Genomic DNA, 21041 nt, shown 5'->3' with positions numbered 1-21041 from the left:
AATTTTTCTTTTTAACTGTCTTCAGATTTTGCATATTTGCCATCCCTATATTCGACCTTCTTTATACATTCAAGGCTTTATACACCTCTATCAGATCACCTCGCTGGTGCCTAGTCTCCAGACACTGTAATTTGCAAAACTTAAGCCTTTCTTCGTAAGAGCAACCCTTTGTTCCATTCATTAGTCTTGTTGCCCTTCTCTGTACTCGTTCCAACAGCTCTACATCCTTCTTAAAATGAGGCCTCCAGACCTGTATGCAGTACTCAAGGTGTGGCCTGACCATTGCCTTATACAAGGGGATAATCACCTCCTTATCCCTGCTAGAAAAATTCCTGTATATCATTGACAAGACACCATGAGCTACTCTTGCAGACTGTCTGCACTGCTCAGAAAACTTCATATCTGCCTGCATAATTACCCCCAGGTCCTTTTCATCCTCTACCACTGTCAGCGTAGTACCACAGAGTTGATACGTTGATCTGGGGTTACTGTTTCCCATATGTAGTACTTTACATTTGTCAATGTTAAACTTCATTTGCCACCTCTCAGCCCATCTGCTCAACCTTTCCAGATCCTGTTGCAGCAGCATAGTGTCAGAAGTGTCCTTGACAACCCTGCCAACCTTTGTATCATCTGCAAACTTATCATCTGCCCTGATAAATTGTGGCCTAGACCCTTTTTAATAATGAAAAACTGGGAGTACATCTCTGTTGAAAGGAAGATTGTCAACCAAAGTATCACCTTCTAATGGAGAAATTCTATACAACCAGAAGAGGAAGGCAAGGCAACTCCTGCTTGACATCTTACCAAGAGGCCAGCTCCACAGAATTTCAGTTATGGAAGTATTCTTGTAACAGCTTCAATGGCTGTAACTATCACAGTAACTTCATGACTGGAGGATGAATAACAATTAGGTTATGTATTACTAAACATAACTAATTGTTTTATTAGTTATGTCTCGTAACCAATATTTAGTATTTTTGTTTATTTAATGTTCTTTGCAAGTTAACATAACATTTATGTTAATATTTTGTTTTATTTGTTATCTATCTTCATCAGCATAATTTATTCATGAATCTGTTTTATATGAAATTATCAGAAATCTACCTGTCACATAGAACAGGATATAACTGTATCTTATTATACAATTTTATACAATAAAGCTTGTAAGGTGAAGAATGCTTTTTTTTTCCTTTAGAGCAAAACATAAACAGCTCAGATAAAAGTGGATTCTGTGAAAGTGATAAAAATATGCATTTATTTAAAAACATATTTTATTCATACATGCTTTATAATTAAAATAATTAATATAGCTAAGATATTATTGCTAATTTGAAAATGAGAATATAATTACCATGAGGAGAATACACTCGAAGGTTGATAGGAACAGCTGAAATCCCTTTATTAGCGCCAGTAATGCGATCAGTTTCTTCCTCAATTTCCTTTCTAATAGCTGAAAAATCAGAATGTTGTTTGCCTCGAGTGTGAAGAAATTCTCCATACTCTGTAAAATAATTAGCAATTATGCTTTTAGTATAACATCTTCATAAGACAGAAAACTAAGAAGATAAAAATAGGATGCACAGCATAATAGTTTAATAACTATTAGCAATAGCAGAAGTTCAATAGCAGATAAGATACATAAATGTTAATAGAGATTATTTTTTTCTTTGGTCAATAATAATATACTAATATCAGAAATAAAATATATAAATAGTTACTTGAAAAAAAAAAAAAAAAAAAAAAATTCTATCTCAGTGGTTCACTGAGATAGAAATTTCCCCATTTTGCCAATGGAGTAAATGCACTTATCAGTGTCAACGTGCATTACTACAGCTCATACTAACTTGCCTATTAGATATTTGAACAGTTATTGCCAGTAGCCAAAATAAGCAGAAAATGTGCCATTCCATTTTATCCTCCTCCTTTCGGTGCTAATGCAAAGCCATTCTGAAGGTAAATTTGACCAGGATCAAAGTGATGAATGACTGAATGAAATCTTTTGGACAGCTACTGCAGACTACTACACAGATTATAATATATTAAAAACTGCAGACCACTATTCTGAAGTATCTTCAAATATTAGTATCATTTTCATTACAAGGCTATTTATATTAAACACTTAGTTTTAAAGGAAATAGATTTTTACCTTGTGTAGAATTAATAAGTTGCAAAATCAGAGGCCTTCTTGTAACAATTCCAGATCCTCGAGGCAGAAAGTCCCTTAACAAAAAGAAACCAGATTACCGTGTACACATGTGTAGTGAAATGTTTTGTTAATTTAGAACATAGTTTCAATCTATACTTAATAAACTGATCTTATATTTAAATAAAATTTTATTAAGGATAAAATAATATTTTTATGCAGAAAAAACCAGAATTTATATTTACATAGCAAAGTTGTAAACGTTATAGGGATACATTTCAACAATGACCAGGAAATAATTTAAAAATTCAATGCAGAATACACAAAAGTTTCAAATTACTTATTCTTTGTACTGAAATAATTTGAAAACCTTTACTATAGTTTGATCGCTTAGAAAAGAAATTGGTGACAGTTGCACACTACGAGATGACGCACTAAAATATTATGGGCATTCCAAAAATGCTTCTGTAATTTTACAAAGAAAAAGTACAGAAACATCCTCAAGCAACTCATTAGTAAAAAGTACAGAAACATCCTCACGCAACTCATTAGTAAAAAGTACAGAAACATCCTCACACTGCTTATTAGTAAAAACGTACAGAAACATTCTCACATTGCTCATTAGTAACATGTATTAAAAATCTGCATATAAAAAAAAAAAAAAAAACACACTAGGGGACAGTGATCACAGTGTAATGATGTGGGATTTACTTAAAGATGAACTACTGCCAAGGAAAAAAGGCAAGGGCTTTTGCTTTCATAAAGGTAAAAACACTGGTGTCAGAAAGCTTTAAAAATATATTCAATACTACCAATTGACGATATTACCAACAGTAAATTCTAAATGGGAAGCATTTAGGAAAATAATTGTAGAAACTGTTAGGCTTTTTATAATTATTTATTATAACTATAAACTTTTATTATAACTACTCATTATTTATATCTATTTATTATAACTACTCATTATTTATATCTATTTATTATAACTACTCATTATTTATATCTATTTATTATAACTACTCATTATTTATATCTATTTATTACAACTATTTATGTGTATATTATTGGTTTACGCCTAAATGGTTGTTATATGAACTAAGAGACTCGTGGCAAAAGGAAAAAAAAGCAAGCAATGCATATAAAGTTTATCTCTATCGCAGGTTTCTGTATCAGGAGATACAGAAACCTGCAATAGAGATAAACGTATGCAATCAAATCACAAAGCAGGTTAGGCAAGCTAGGGCAGATTAGGAGAAGTCTATGGCAAGGATGCAAAGATAAACAGCAAAGACTTTTCTTTACTTATATAATCACATTGGCCAACTCAATATTGATGGTTTAACTGTTGATGATTCTGATCAGGTTGCTGACAAAATTTTGCACCTATGCTCACATATAAGGAATTTTTTTGGGATGGAGATGCAAGAAGTATATCAAATTACAGGAAGCTAAATAATTTTGTGATAACTAAGAGGAAAGAAAAAAGAAAAAAAAGGGAAATTGTCAAAAACTAATTGTGAATAAGATGCCTGGGGTGGGTAAGAGTTCAGAAAACCTTAGGCCATAATTATCAGAGCATCCTTGGATTTAGGGGATCCAATAGACGAGAAATGTGTGAATGAATTCCCAAAGGGATATCAAAAGATGAAGCAAGTAATTACTGACCTGTAAGCTTGACTTCTGTTCCAGGGAAAATAACGGAATCACTGGTTAAGTAATGCAAGACCATCTAGATAAAGAACACAGTCATGTGGCCATCACAGCATGGATTTGTTAAGGGATGATCTTGTCTAACTAATATGACCAAATACTATAACACAGTAACAGAGGAACTCGATGCAAGAAATAAATTTGGCATCATATACATAGACTTCAGTAAAGCTTTTCAAATATTTCACATAAAAGACTGCTGTACAAATTGGAGCAGTGTGGCATTAGGGGCAAGTTACTGCTATGGTGTGGTTATCAAGGGGCACTACAATTCTTGGACTACTGCTAATAGTGGAGTGCCTCAAAGTTCAGTGCTGGGCCCATTGTTGATTTCTAAATACTGATGAAGGCATATCAGGCTTAATGGTCTGCAGATAACACAAAGATTGATAGGGTTGTTAACAATAGTAATCAGGGTATACTATTGCAACAAGATCTAGAAAGAATAGGTTTTTTTTTTTTTTTTTTTTTTTTGATTTGGTAGTTGTTGGCGCATCGGCTTCTGTGGCCATATTGCACCTCCCAAGGTTTTTGCAGTACTTTGATCCAAGCCCGAGGCGGGAATCGAACCCGCGACCTTTGGGTTGCCGGGCAGGTACTTTACCCACTCGGCTAGCCCGGTCGGCGAAAGAATAGGTGGATGGGCTGAGAAGTGGAAACTGAAGTTCAAACACTGACAAATGCAAGGTATTGCATAAGGGTAGCAGTAATCGCTGATTAACATACCAACTATGTGGAACAACACTGTGGAATAGCAAAAGTGGAGAACAAAAAAGAACTGGGGAGCAATTATGAATTCAGAAATTAAGTTTTCCGAGCAGCATAGATGGGGATTTTGTCAATGATATACAGTAATTTTGCCAACAGGAATAAGGAGGTGATTATCCTGTTGTATAAGGAAATGGTTAGGCCACACCTTGATTACTACATACAGGTCTGAAAGTCTCATTTTAGGAAGGATGTTCATCTGCTGGAATGGGTGCAGAGAAAGGCAATAAGATTTGCAAGGAGAATGAAAGGGTAATCGTACTAAAGTCTTACAAGAAAGACTTCAGTTCCGCAAATTGTGCCATTTGGAAACTAGACACCTGCAAGGATTGAGGTATTTAAGATTTTGAATAGATTGAGTAAGCTCATTGAGAAATTTAATTATTAAATGATTTAATAAAAATTCAAAATTATAATGGATGGAATGGATTGGGTAAGCTCAATGCTGATGGAATTAGTAATAGTAGACCCCTGGACCCCTGGTGCATGTTCCACATGCACCAGAGGTCCAAGTTCCTGCCAGTGAAACATGCCCCATACCATATAACCACCTCCACTGGCCTGCACTTTTGATACCATGCATGATGGATCAAGAGCCTCGTGTTGTTGACGCCAAATCCATACACGACCATCCATTGTGTGGAGTAAATAACGTGACTCATCTGACCAGCACACCTTCTTCCAGTCTTCTAACATCCAACTTGCATGTTCTTTGCACCAAACAAGTCTTTTACGCCGGTGAACCTTGGTATAGCCTCTACATGCAAGCGTGCGACGCATGGTCATGGCAGATATTGTTCCGGGTTGGCACATGTTGTATTGGGTATTCAACTCTTCAACAGTGCTGCGCCTGTACGAGTCGTCAGACCCGGCGCTCACCTCTAACATAACCTTTCGCTGACCTTTGCAGTTTTGCCGCCGGGTCGTTGTTTGACCATTTTGACGCCAGTCCTGGTACACTTTAACTACAGTAACTCTCGAACACCCCACCAGTTCAGCCGTTTCGGAAATCAAACCACCAGCTGGACAAGCACCCACAATCTGTCCTTTATCAAAGTCCAAAAAATCCTTTTCCTTTTACCCATCACACTCAGAATTTTACTACCTACTGAAACACTAACACCTTATCCATGCTATGTAGGTCGACTAACTCCGCACTCTAGTACCTCACGTGGTCAACAGGTTGCATTCAATTTTCATAGGGGCGGTCATAATTCAGTGATCACTCAGTGTATGCCACTACTAATAATAACAATAATAACTATTATCCTACTGTAATATTAATAATAATTATTATAATTATTATTAATTAAGAGTAGGAGACCGGCGGAATTACTTAACAAGTACAGGTCACTGTTGAAAAAAAGCCGAGAATTAGGGTTGAATTTGAAAGTGTCTGTAATTCTGCCCAGACACGATAGGAGGGAGTATATGATGAGAGCCCTGTCGATCAATTCGGCCCTGGAAAGATTGTGCAGGGCTCAAGAGGTAGAATTTTTTTCAGCCTGATCTGTACTTGTTAACAGGAGAGAGAGACTGCTTCTAAAGGGATGGGATACACTTAAATGGAAAGGGTGCAAGAATGTTTGCTGATGCTATCGAGGCAGTGTTAGGTGGCTCGGAAAACTGCTAGATTGGGGGGATACAAGGATTAATAGATTAACAGTAGCCACTGGCAGAGGTGAAAGTGATAATTGCACTGCTTCTATTGGAATGAGCCGCAGCCTGGAAAATAAGATACAGGATATTTCAGAGACTGCTGGGAATCATTGGGGTACAAGTAAACACATGGGTTGTGTTAGGGTAGCTAAGAAAAAGAACAGGTGCATGTATACTTGCGTGTACACCAAAGCTAGGAGTTTAGTAAATAAATTTGATGAATTTGAGGTATTGCTCAAAACATCAAAGGCAGATATTGTCGGGATTTCAGAGACGTGGTGTCACACAGATATAAGGAATGCAGAACTGGAATTTGGGGAGTACAATGTCTACAGAAGGGATAGACAGGATAGGAAGGGAGGAGGGGTTATGCTATTAGTTAAGAAATACATAAAATCCAAGGAAGTGAAGCCAGTCGACATCGCTGGACAGTGCAGTGTTGAGTCAGTTTCGTGTGACATAAGCATTGGGAGATCAAAATTGAGAGTAGGAGTGTGCTATAGGCCTAATGACTCTGATGAGTATAATAAGAAAATGTACAGGGAAATAGAGTGGGCCAGTAAATCAGAGAGTCTTATAATGGGGGATTTGAATTTCCCAGATATTGACTGGAATTTGGGGGCTGGTCACTCACACACTAGCAAGGCTTTTGTGGATTTATTGGATGATTGTTTTCTACATCAGCATGTTGGGGAGGCAACTAGAGGGAGTAATACTCTTGATTTGATTATCAGTAGTGATTCTTCATGCATTAAGAATCTGCAGGTAAATGAACCACTAGGTGGCAGTGATCACAGTGTGCTGAAGTGGGATTTACTCAAAGAGGTAACTACCATTAGGGGTAAAGGGAAGGGTTATTGCTTTCGTAAAGGCGACTACGATGGACTGAGACAATATTTAAATTCTATACAGTGACACCAACTGATGATGTTACCAACAGCAAATTCAAAATGGGAAGCATTCAAAGAACTTATCTTGGAAGCTACTAGGCTTTACATACCAACTAAGAAATATTGTTCAAGGTTTAGGCCTAAGTGGAAGTCAGATGAACTAATGAGACATATGGCAGAGAAGAAAAATGCATGGGATACATACAAATTAACATGTGACACAGAAGCCTATGATAGATACAAGTTGATCTGTAACCAAGTTACAAAGGAGGTTAGGCAGGCGAAGGCAGATTACGAGATATCTTTGGCAAGGGATGCAAAGAAAAACAGCAAAGAGTTCTTTACTTATGTAAACTCTAGAAGGAAGGGGATGAATCAGATTGGTCCACTTGATATTGATGGGTCAACTGTTGATGATCCTACTCAGGTAGCTAACAAACTAAATGAATATTTTGCATCGACATACACACATGAGGAGTTATTCAGCGAGGGGAATGCCAGATGTGTATTCAACTCTGGCAGTAAGCTAGAGAATCTTGTAATAACTGCGAGTAAACTGGAGGAGAAATTGTTGAAAATAAACACAAGAAAGGCATCTGGGGTGGATGGTATCTATCCAGTTATATTAAAGGAGGCAGCAAAGGAAGTAAGCAAACCCTTAGCCATAATTATGAGACCTTCCTTGGACTCAGGGGAGGTACCCACAGACTGTAGATGTGCAAATGTGACCCCAATTCACAAAGGAGGATCTAAGGCTGACACAAGTAATTATAGACCTGTGAGTTTAACTTCTGTTCCAGGAAAATTAATGGAGGCACTGGTTAAAGAAGCACTGCAGGATCATCTAGACAAGATTTCAGTTATAGCTCAGACACAGCATGGTTTTGTTAAGGGGAAGTCTTGCCTGACCAATTTGATTGGATAATATGATATGGCCACAAAAGAACTGGATGCAGGGAATAAGTTTGATATTATATACTTGGATCTTAGAAAGGCTTTTGATACTGTTGCACATGGAAGACTTCTGCACAAATTGGAGCAGTGTGGCATTGGAGGCAAATTGCTGCTATGGATAAAGGGGGAGAAGACAGAGTGATAATCAATGGACACTGCTCATCGTGGACTAATGTTATTAGTGGAGTCCCTCAGGGTTCAGTATTGGGTCCATTATTGTTTTCTGTATTTATAAATGATATTGATGATGGTATATCAAGCTTAATGTCCAAGTTTGCAGACAATACGAAGGTTGGCAGGGTTGTCAAGGACACTACTGACACTATGCTACTGCAACAGGATCTGGAAAGGTTGAGCAGATGGGCTGAGAGGTGGCAAATGAAGTTTAACATTGACAAATGTAAAGTACTACATATGGGAAACAGCAACCCCAGAGCAATGTATCAACTCTGTGGTACTACACTGACAGTGGTAGAGAATGAAAGGGACCTGGGGGTGGTTGTGCAGGCAGATATGAAGTTTTCTGAGCAGTGCAGACGGGCTGCAAGAGTAGCTCATGGTGTATTGTCGATGATATATAGGAATTTTTCTAGCAGGGATAAGGAGGTGATTATTCCCTTGTATAAGACAATGGTCAGGCCACACCTAGAGTACTGTATACAGGTCTGGAGGCCTCATTTCAAGAAGGATGTAGAGATGCTGGAACGAGTACAGAGAAGGGCAACAAGATTGGTGAATGGAACAAAGGGGTGCTCTTACGAAGAAAGGCTTAAGTTTCTCAAATTACAGTGTCTGGAGACTAGGCACCAGCGAGATGATCTGATAGAGGTGTATAAAGCCTTGAATGGTTTGAGCATGCTCAATGCTGATGGGATTCTTCTTCTTGCTCAGAATAATCACCTGAGATGGCATAAATTCAAATTGAGAAGAGACAGATATAGGATAGTAGGATAGACGTGCGGAAATTTGCCTTTAGCCAGCGGGTAGTTGGTTGGTGGAACAGACTTCCATCCCTTGTCGTGGAAGTTGATAGACTAAATAAATTTAAGGCTCAGCTGGACAGGTATTTCGAACGAACAGAGGGGTGAAGTGGAAGTGGTTTTTTTTTTTTTGGCTGATGCTGCATAAGCTTGCTTTCTTGCATGAAATGCCTCTACTAATGCTAATACGTTCTATGTTGATATCCATACAGTGGTACCTTGGATTGCGAGTAACTTGGTGTGCGAGTGTTTTGCAAAACGAGCAAAAATTTTTAATAAATTTTAACTTGATAAAAGAGCGATGTCTTGCAATACGAGTACAGTCAGTCCTCGTATAACACGTGTTTACACTACACGAATTCGATCATACATGATTTATAAATAGGGGAACGATGTATATAACACGAACCGAATTCGCTTAGGCACGATTCACCTTTGTGTTTACAAGAAATGGCAGTCGAACGCAGAATCACACCAACCGAACGCAACACGATGGGAATGAAGAGAAGATTCTGAAAATGTATTTGATTTTTATATCAGTGAAGGGGAAACACATTTCACCATAACAATGTAAAAACCAACACAATTCCAGCTATTGGTATAATCGCAAATGCAATTAGATCGAGTTTACTACCAGTTTATAACAGATTCCACTAGCAGAAACGCAACTGGAAATTGTTTTTATTGTTTTATGGTAGTAAACCCTAGAAATGTGCTTTAGTAAAATGTGAGGTGTTAATAATGTATCTCTGACTTTACGGTGTTGTTTATTCACTTGCTGCACGCGAGCAGCTTTATTTATGTGTATCAAGTGTGCCTCCTCATTTTGTAATTGTGCTTTATTCCCTAAAAATTGTCTGCCGAGCGTCACGTGATCACATGCTGATTGGGTAATCATCCCGCATGCTCGATCTCAGTCGGCATACCTCATTCGTATACAGTCAACATTGTAGTGAACATTCGTGCAAATGTTGTGACCACAATTAAGAAGGAAATCATCGGGAAGCACGAACAAGGTATGAAAGTGGCCGCCATCGCAAGATTTTATAAGAAGCCTACGTCAACGATTTGCACAATATTAAAAGAAGAAAGAAGAACTAAGAAAACTAGATGTAGCAAAAGGAGTCACGAGAATAACAAAGCAACGGCCACGTATTCTGGAAGATGTAGAAAAGTTGCTTTTGGTGTGGATAAACAAGAAGCAACTAGCAGGTGATACTGTGACCGAGAACTTGATCTGTGAGAAGGGAAAGGCCTTGTATGCCGACCTCGTAAGTAAACTGCCCGGTACATCTACAGAAAACGAAGAAGGCTTCAAGGCGAGCAGGGGATGGTTTGATAACTTTAAGAGGAGAAGTGGCATCCATAGTGTTGTGAGGCACCGAGAGGCTGCAAGTTCGGACGCTAAGGCAGCTGAGGTGTTCATTGCCGAGTTCCAGAAGCTCATGCTTTCCGAATGTTACCTGCCGCAGCATGTTTTTAATTGCGATGAGACGGGGCTTTTTTGGAAAAAGATGCCAAAGAGGACCTACATTACAGGAGAAGAGAATGCAATGCTTGGTCAAAAGCCCATGAAAGACCGTCTCACCCTCTTGCTGTGTGCTAATGCAAGCGGTGATTTCAAAGTCAAGCCCCTGCTCGTGTATCATTCTGAGAATCCACGAACCTTCAAGAAATGCAAATTGCAAAAGAGCCAATTAAACGTTATGTGGAGGTCCAACAGCAAGGCTTGGGTCACTCGTATCTTGTTCGTTGAGTGGATCAACGAGGTCTTCGGTCCTGCAGTGAAGAAATACCTTTTAGAAAAAAAAACTGCCACTCAAAGTCTTGCTGGTTATAGATAATGCTCCTGCTCATCCTCCAGGCCTTGAGGACGACTTACTGGAAGAATTCGAGTTCATTAAGGTCAAGTTCCTTCCTCCCAACACTACTCCATTACTCCAGCCCATGGATCAGCAGGTCATTTCGAACTTTAAAAAGCTTTACATCAAGGCACTATTTCAGCGATGCTTCGAGGTGACCGAAGGAACTAACCTTACCCTCCGAGAGTTTTGGAAAAATCATTTCCACATCATAAACTGCCTCAAGATCATCGATAAAGCCTGGGATGGGGGTCACCAAGAGAACCCTCAATTCTGCTTGGAGAAAACTGTGGTCTGATTGCGTTGAGGGGTTTGCTCATGAACAGGAGCTGCCAGTTGTCAATGAAATTGTGTCCTTGGGGACAACCGTGGGACTGGAGGTGAATAAGGACGACATTCAAGAGCTGGTGGAGGAACATGGCCAGGAGTTTACAACCGACGAACTGATGGATCTGCATCGCGAGCAACAGCAAGAGGTTATGGAGGAGAAAAAAATGGTTTGGTTTGGTTTTTTTTTTTTAGGAGCATTAGCAACTAAGGCCATATTGCTCCGGGGATATGCGGTGGTCATTCCCTGACCTTTCTGCATCCTTAAAAGGAGGCAAAAGCAAGTGTCATTGGATAGGTTCCTTGTTAAAGTCGCACAAAAAGAAAAAGTCAACAGATAGCAGTGATTCCGTTAGTGACAGTGAAAGTCGTCCTACCCAATAATTAATGAATTCATTGCTTTATGTATATTAAATTTAAATATTAAAAATATAAAAAGGTATGTATGTATTTTGTATTAATCATTTTTACAGTATATGAATATTTTTTGAGTTTTGGAACAAATCATCTGGGTTTCCATTATTTCTTATGGGGAAATTCGCTTTGATATAAAATCGTAATCCAAACGAGTAGTTTGGATTACGAGCACGTTTCCGGAACGAATTATGCTCGCAAACCAAGGTACCACTGTATTTGTAAAATATAAGAGGGGTTTACCTCAATATAGTACGTAGAACACTTCCGTATGATACTCTCCAGAAATTAAAACGAAAAACTTACATTAGAGTAACAAATAGTTTAAAAAATAATTAAAATCAATTTAACACAATTAAAAATCAATTTAATGCAATTAAAATTAATTAAAAGAATTTAATGAAAGAAATTGCAAACCGATTTTCCTTCCTGACGTTGACAACGCTTTTCGACCGTATGTCGTGACAACAGGAATGAAAATTACCGAATAAGAGTGAGTATGAAACTTAAATAGGGATTATTCGTCTTCGCGCATGCACGTAAAAGCCCACGAATCGGAGATGAGATAGGGCCGACGGACATTAACAGAATTTTTGTGTAATTTAATTTCTACGGTTTCTGCAGTTTTTTCGTTAAATTCTTTTAATTAATTTTTAATTGCGTTAAATTGATTTTTAATTGTGTTAAATTGAGTTTTATTGTGTTAAATTGATTTTAATTATTTTTTAAACTATTTGTTACTCTAATGTAAGTTTTTCGCTTTAATTTCTGGAGAGTATCATACAGAAGTGTTCTACGTACTATATTGAGGTAAACTCCTCTTATTATTTTATAAATAACATGACACTAAACAGCACACAGTGCTGTTTTATTGTTTTCAACGTTTTGTATTCACATATAAAAGTGTAGAAAACTGTGCTTCTTAACAGGAGAGACTGCTTCTACAGGGATGGGATACACTTAAATAGAAAGGGTGCTAGAACATTTGGTGAAAGTGATACTTGCACTGCTTCTATTGGAATGAGCAGCAGCCTGGAAAACAAGGCGAACAGGATTTCACAGATGGCTGGGAGTCATTGCAGAAAAGTAAATACATGGGCTGCATTGCGGTAGCTAAGAATAGAAACAGGTGCATGTATACTAGCGTGTACACCAATGCTAGGAGTTTGGTAAATAAATTTGATGAATTTGAGGTGTTGGACAAAAGATTAAAAGCAGATATTATTGGGATATCAGAGACGTGGTGTCACATAGATATAAGGAATGCAGAAATGGAATTTGGGGAGTACAATGTGTACAGGAAGGATAGACAGGATAGGAAGGGAGGAGGAGGGATTATGATATTGGTTAAGACATACATAAAATCCAAGGAAGTACAGCCAGTCGACATGGCTGGACAGTGCACTGTAGTCAGTTTGGTGTCACCTAAGCACTGGGAAAGCAAAATTGAGAGTAGGAGTGTGTTATAGGAATAATGACTCTGATGAGTATAATAAACAACTGTACAGAAATCAGAGTGTCTTATAATGGGGGATTTCAATTTCCCAGATATTGACTGGAATTTGTCGGTTGGTTGCTCACACACTAGCAAGGCTTTTGTGGATTTATTGGATGATTGTTTTCTACAGCAGCATGTTCGGGAGGCAACTAGAAGGAGTAATACTCTTGATCTGATTATCAGTAGTGCTTCTTCATGCATTATGAATCTGCAGATAAAGGAACCACTAGGTGGCAGTGATCACAGTGTGCTGAAGTTGGATTTATTGAAAGAGGTAACTACCATCAGTGGTAAAGGGAAGGATTTTTGCTTTTGTAAAGGTGACTAAGGTGGTCTGAGACAGTATTTAAATTCTATATGGTGGGACCAACTAATGATGTTACCAACAGCAAATTCAAAATGGGAAGCATTCAAAGAATTAATCTTGGAAGCTACTAGACTTTTCATAACAATTAAGAAATATTGTTCAAAATTTAGGCCTAAATGGAGGCCAGATGAACTAATTACACATGTGGCAGAGAAGAAAAATGCATGGGAGACATAAATTAACAGGTAACACCGAAGCCTATGGTAGATATAAGCTGGTCTGAAACCAAGTCACAAAGGAGGTTAGGCAGGCAAAGGATGCAAAGAAAAACAGCAAAGAATTCTTTACTTATGTAAACTCTAGAAGGAAGGGGGTGAATCGGATTGGTCCACTTGATATTGATGGTTCAACTGTTGATGATCCTGCTCAGGTAGCTAACAAACTAAATGAGTATTTTGCATCTACATTCACACATGAGAAGTTATTAAGGGAGGGGAATGCCAGAGGTGAATTAAACTCTGGCAGTGAGCTAGATGATTTTGTAATAACTGAGAGCAAAGTGGAGGAGAAATTGTTGAAGATAAACATAAAAAGGCACCTGGGGTGGATGGGATCTATCCAGTTATATTAAAGGAGGCAGCAAAGGAAGTAAGCGAACCGTTAGCCATAAGTATAAGAGCTTCCTTGGACTCGGGGGAGGTACCCATGGCCTTGAGATGTGCAAATGTGACCTCAATTCACAAAGGAGGATCAAATGGTGACACAAGTAATTACAGACCTGTTAGTTTAACTTCTGTCCCAGGAAAATTAATGGAGGGACTGGTTAAAGAAGCACTGCAGGATCATCTAAACAATACTTCAGTTATAGCTCGGACACAGCATGGGTTTGTTAAGGGGATGTCTTGTCTAACCAATCTGATTGGATACCATGATATGGCCACAAAGGAATTGGATGCAAAGAATAATTTTGATATCATATATTTGGATCTTAGAAAGGATTTTGATACTGTTGCACATGAAAGACTGCTGCACAAATTGGAGCAGTGTGGCATTGGAGGAAAATTGCTGCTATGAATAAAGGAATGGTTGAGTGGGAGAAGACAGAATGGTAATCAATGGACACTGCACTTCGTGGAGTCCCCCAGGGTTCAGTGTTGGGTCCATTGTTGTTTTCTGCATTTATTAATGATATTGATGATGGTATACAAACGATACCATCATCAATATCGGTAATATACCAAAATATACCAAGTTTGCAGACGATACAAAGGTCAGCAGGGTTGTAATAACACTAATGACAGTACGCTGTTGTAACAGGATCTAGAAAAGTTGAGCAGATGGGTTGAGAGGTGGCAACTGAAGTTTAACATTGACAAATGTAAACTATTGCATATGCGAAGCAGTAACCCCAGAATATTAGCATTACCAAAGGCACATGATGCAAGAAAGCAAGCTTATATAGCATCAGCCAAAAAAAAACAAAAAAAAACTCTTATTTCACCCATCCACTCGCTCCAAATGTTTGTCAAGTTCTGCCTTAAATCTATTTAAACTATCAACTTCTACAACAGATGGAAGTTTGTTCCAGCAATCAACCACCCGCTGGCTAAAGGCAAACTTCCACACATCTATAACATATCAACTCTGTGGTATGACACTGATAGTGTAATGTGTCATGTGTGTTAGTTGTCTGACAGCACCAGGGGTTCCTCCCATTCCGCACTGTATTCGTTGTAAATGACACAGAACTCTGTGGAGGCCAGAGGTTTGAAAGTGTGTGGGGAGTGGTTTGTTGTGTAGTGTTATGTTCTGTTGTTTCTCTGGCCATTTAGCCATTGGGCCCCTATTGGGACCCACCGTTGCCCACACTTTGCCAAGAGAAGGCAGGTCAGGCACTCAGTAGATTATTTAAGTACTCTGACAGGCCCCACTACCTATTTACCAAGGATTTCAGTGGCAAGACCTGTTGTTGTTTTTATTTGTTGTTATTTGGTTTTTAGGAGCATTAGCAACTAATGCTCCTAAAAACAGGGTCAGGGTGGTCATTCCCTGACCTTTCCGCATCCTCCATATTTGGTGGCTCACGGGCTCGAACCCCGGTCTAACCAACAAGCACGTGCTACACACTGCTGCTCCTACCCACCTGGCTACGGAGGCACCTGGCAAGACCTATATATATATATAAAAGTGGGTAAACACTAGAATTTGGAATGGCAGAAAAAAGGTTTAGGAGAAAGCAGCTGAATTTTTATACGTTGAATAGAATTTGGAGGCATTGCGTACTCGGTTGGTTTAGTTAGAGTGGGGGGAGACTCGAGACTGGGAGGAAACAGGTAGAAGGATGGGGACGATAGAGTAGGCATTCCCAAAGAGGTCAGTGGGGAAGAGCCCCACCAGGGAAGTATGGGGGAGGCAGGGAGGGGAGGAGACAGAGACCCATCTCCTCCCTCCCCTGCCTTGAGGATGGGGTTTGAAAGGGAACCGGGTTAGAGTACCCAGTTCAGATCACCAAATGGCGTGTTGGCAGCAAAGCTGCAGTATGTCTTCATTAGTGATGGTTGACAGGTCCATGTCTTGTTGAATCTGGTAGGAAGGTCAAACTGCCCATTGCGCTCCAAGGGTGGGATATGTTAGCAGGCAGTGGGGAACCCACCAGGCGAGGGTGGGGTGGGAGAGAGACAAATTTACTTCATTCATAATCCGCATTCTCATTGTACTTGCATTCTATTTTTATACTTTTTTCTTATAGTTTATAATTTTCTTTTTTCCTGTTAGGTTTTATATATATATTAGGTCAAGATCCCGATAGATTTTGGTTTGCGAGTGGTGGTGAAATATTTTTTTTTGGTGGGAAGTATTATCGGTAATTAAGGTCTAACTAACTGGCTTAGCTGTAGTTGTACTAGCAATTGTTGGATCGCCTATAGTTCCATGTTAACTATTAACATGGGATCAAGTTAATAAAAATATAAAATAGGAACGTGACTTTCTTTCAGATGGCCATCTTTCTGCTACTTCCTCGGGGGCTTTTAGCAGATAGATAGCCATACTAAAAGAATGCCAAGGGCATACCCTTTTCTGTGGTCTCAATAATAGTTTTGCTTTGTAAGTACTCATGTTAAGTTATGGATGTCCCAAAGCCCTATCCCAGTTTGCAGCTAATAATAATCCAAAATTTAAAACTAAAGTTAACTAAAAATTAACGATCCAATAACTGCTGGTACAACTACAGCTAGCCAGTTAGTTAGGCCTTAATTACCAATAATACTTCCTGCCAAAAAAAATATTTCACCACCACTCGCAAACCAAAATCTATTGGGATCTTGACCTAATATATCAATGCATGTATAATGTTTAATTGTTCATCCTACAATAGCATTAACGCCGCATAAACGCAGCACTGTTTGCAATGGAAAATTTAACAAATATAGAACATTGGCTTAAAAGTAGTGTTCACACACACACATATATATATATATATATATATATATATATATATGTTCTATTTTTAATTTTCGCTGCATCAGGACCACCGCTATTCAAGTCCTCTGCATTGGTGGTTCGATCTGGGGATCGGGTGGCAGACTGATCTTTCGATCGACTCGCCTTTGCGGCGATTTGTCTAGTGATCGAAATGCAGTGATTCCCGGACCATTATTGGCATTGTGGTCATCTGTTGAGATGGGACATAATGGCCAGTCTATTTTTGGTTTATTTTTGTTTTATTTTATTGTAGTGGTTTATATCCAGTCATGGGATCTATCCAGTTATATTAAAGGAGGCGGCAAAGCAACTAAGCAAACCCTTAGCCATAATTATGAGAGCATCCTTGGACTCAGGGGAGGTTCCCACGGACTGGAGATGTGCAAATGTATCCCCAATTCACAAAGGGGGATCGAAGAGTGACACGAGTAATTACAGACCAGTTAGTTTAACTTCTGTTCTGGGTAAATTAATGGAGTCACTGGTTAAAGATGCATTGCAGGATCATCTAGACAAGACTGCAGCAATAATTCAGACACAGCATGGGTTTGTTAAGGGAAAGCCTTGTCTGACAAATTTGATAGGATATTATGATGTGGTTACAAAGGAACTGGATGCAAAAAATAATTTTGATATCATATATTTGGATTTCAGGAAAGCTTTTGACACTGTTGCGCATGGAAGACTATTGTACAAATTGGAGCAGAATGATATTAAGGGTAAGTTGCTACAATGGATAAAAGGATGGTTAAGTGGGAGAAGACAGAGGGTGATAATCAACGGGACTAATGTTATTAGTGGAGTCCCACAGGGTTCAGTGTTGGGTCCACTGTTGTTTTGTATATTTATCAACGATATTGATGAAGGTATATCAGGCTTAATGTCAAAGTTTGCAGATGATACAAAGATTGGCAGGGTTGTTGATAACAGCAATGGCAGTGTGCTACTGCAACAGGATCTAGATAATTTGGGCAGATGGGCTAAGAAGTGGCAACTGAAGTTTAACCTTGACAAATGCAAAGTACTGCATATGGGTAGAAGTAACCCGAGAGAAACGTACCAACTGTGTGGTACTACACTTAAGGTGGTAGAAAATGAAAAAGACCTGGGAGTAATTGTGCAGTCAGATATGAAGTTTTCTGAGCAATGCAGACAGGCGGCCAGGGCAGGTCATGGGGTTTTGTCAATGATATATAGGAATTTTGCTAGCAGGGAAAAGGAGGTGATTGTGCCTCTGTATAAGGCAATGGTCAGGCCATGCCTTGAGTACTGCATACAGGTCTGGAAGCCTCATTTTAGGAAGGATGTAGATTTGCTTGAGCGTGTACAGAGAAGGGCAACAAGATTGGTGAGAGGAATGAAAGAATCCTCTTACCAAGAGAGGCTTAAGTTCTGCAAATTGCAGTGGCTGGAGACTAGGCACCTGCGCAGTGATCTGATTTAGGTGTATAAGGCCTTGAATGGGTTGAGCACACTGAATTCTGATATCGATCCTTCCACTTGTTCAGATTACGAACCTAAGGGGGCATAAATTCAAATTAAGAAAGGACAGATGTAGAATAGATGTGCAGAAATTTGCCTTTAGCCAGTGGGTGGTTAATTGCTGGAACAAACTTCCATCTGTCGTTGTGGAAGTTGATAGGTTGAATAAATTTAAGTAGGAACTGGACAGGCATTTGGAGGGAATGGTGTGATTTTTTTTTGGCTGATGATACATTTGGTGATATTTCACAAAAATTTGGACTTGGTGCCCGTCAGAGGGGGCACTGTTAAATTTCTATTTAATTAGCATTCGAAAATTAATTGATTATTATTTTATTATCTTTACCTTTAGATGTTCTAAATTATCTTAGAGAGTTTCTGCTGCAATATTTTTACTCTTGTTACCTCTCTCTCTTCCCTCCCTGTTGGTTTGATCGTTATGTTTAATTTTGACTATTTTTGCTCTTCTGTCTTGCCATGCTGCTGGCATTATTTTTATTATTTTATTTTATTATTATTTTTTAATTCTTATTCTAATTTATTATTATTAGAATATATGTATATATATATATATATATATATATATATATATATATATACACACACACACACACACACACACACACACACACACACACACACACACACAATAGTATATATATATTTTTTTTTTTTCTCACTCACTCATTCATCTCTTTCTCACACACCAGGGGGGGATGCAATGGTGTGTAATGTAATTTAAATATTAATGCTTAAGAATTAAGCTAAATAAGAAAGAATATAAAAGATTAAAACTGGAGTTAGCGTGTACTTAACTGTAACATTTATGGTTTGTGTTCTTTTTCTCACACTTACACTCTCATTCATTCTTCTGGCTTTCATTTCATTTGTTTGACTCTTGCTTTCTGCACTGCACTCTCTGGTAACCTCAACTTACTGTTATTCTTCAGTTGTGGTGCAGGCCTAGCCGCAAGTTTTTTGCAGGCCAGGGGAGAATGCAGTGATAGTGTTTCTGTTGTTAGTAAATGTTTGTTAGTATACATAAAGTAGTGTAAGTTATTATTAACTTTGTATTCTTTCAGTCAATTACATTTACTTTTCCACTCATTCCCATTCACCATAACACTCATTCACTCTCTTTCCCTTGTGCTGGGTCACTCTTTCTTTCACCAAAACTGACATTTATTCCCTTTTACCATAATTCCTAATTCACTCAGTGACCAGCCTATTCATTGTCTTTCATTCTACATTACATTCCCTTGCTACCAGCTTACTGATATTTTTCAGCTAATCTGTTTCCCTGGAGGCCTGTACATCTCCCTCCCCCACATGATTACTTATTTGGTGTGGGGCTCCAGGTTCCTATACAAAAGTGTAGTTCGGGGGGGGGGGGGGGGGGGGGGTACCCAGATCAATCCGGTTTTGTCATGTCAGGGTGCAGAATACTGCTGTCCTGACAGTTATTAGGTCGTCTGGGCATGGTGGGAGACGTGGGTAATTTTAACTATTGATTATTGTTTAATTGCTGGGGGGCTGAATTGCCATTCTTTGGATAGTTCTGCGCATTTCGAATACTTTCTGTGTAAAGGTTGTAAAAGCTTTATAATTTTCCTCTTCTATAATGAATAGATGTTCTTCTCCCCTTGGAAGGGGGCCAATCTGTGCTATTAGCTATGTTCTGGGGAGGTCATAAATTATACATTCATATAGAATGTGTGTCCAGTCTTCACTCTCGCCACAAGTGCAATTTGTTCCTCAGTCAGCCCTAAGGAGGTTAGTTTTGCCTTTAGAGAGCTGTGACCTGTCAATATGAATGTTGTAAAAAGTCTAGAAGCATACCACTTAGGCAGCTTTGGGCTGACCATTGCCACCCATGGCAGAAACCTTTTGGTAACTAGACCTCTAGTTTCCTGCTCCCATTTTGTTTGCCATAGCTCATAGAGCTTTGCGGCTATTCTTTTTCTTTCAGCACTGAAGGTGTTGGCTGTATCAAGGGCTATCCCCAGAAATTCTGTATGCCCTTTTTAAGTCTGTTATACAAGCCTCTTTTGGCCACTTCCAGGTAAAGTGGAAGAGCTCCAGCCAGCAACTGTAGCGCAGGTGTGTTCACTGTGTGACATGCTCTGGTAATGGTGAGAAGTATTTTCCTTTCTATCGATTCTAATTTATTCCTGTTTATTATTACTATGGCCAAGTGGGTGAACCACGCAAAGGCTCCATAGTGATAACAGGTAGAAACATTGCATGGTATATGATTTCCAGGGTCTTTCTTTTGAACCCCCATTCTGATCGACTGCTCCTGGCAATCATACCTGCATAATTTCTCACTTTCTTTGCCAAGTAGGCAAAGAAAGTGAGAAATTAGGCCAAGTAGGCAAAGAAAGCAAATGGGGATAAAAAGTTCATTTTGAATCAAAGACCACTCCAAGATATTTTAGTTCTGTAACTATTTTTATAGTAGTTGTGTTAATTTTAATTTGTGGACGTCTTCTTATGTCCATATTGCCTTTTAGAAGTATTTGTTTGGTTTTTTCAGGTGATATTTTGGGCATGTGCATTTG

At 38.8% G+C, this 21041-nt stretch overlaps 1 protein-coding gene across 5 annotated transcripts in view; it reads right to left on the bottom strand.

Annotated features, from left to right (window-relative positions):
• Positions 1-21041, bottom strand: part of LOC150087731 (dynamin-like) — a 465630-nt gene that overhangs the window by 410363 nt on the left and 34226 nt on the right. For all 5 annotated transcript variants that reach the window (XR_016546724.1, XR_016546723.1, XM_090369182.1 and 2 more), the window contains exons 2-3: positions 2150-2223; positions 1355-1504 (exon numbers count right to left, since the gene is read on the bottom strand). Coding sequence is in view for 3 of the 5 variants with exons in the window: in XM_090369182.1 (XP_090225308.1) it covers positions 1355-1504; positions 2150-2223 (224 nt within the window). In the remaining 2 variants the exon portion in view is untranslated. The remainder of the gene's footprint in view (positions 1-1354; positions 1505-2149; positions 2224-21041) is intronic.

Source organism: Mastigoproctus giganteus, chromosome 3, assembly GCF_048544385.1.
Source record: "Mastigoproctus giganteus isolate SK-2022 chromosome 3, ASM4854438v1, whole genome shotgun sequence".
Lineage (NCBI taxonomy): Eukaryota > Metazoa > Arthropoda > Arachnida > Uropygi > Thelyphonidae > Mastigoproctus > Mastigoproctus giganteus.
Note: the sequence above shows the minus strand (reverse complement) of the source record. Positions and strands in the feature narration are given on the sequence as shown.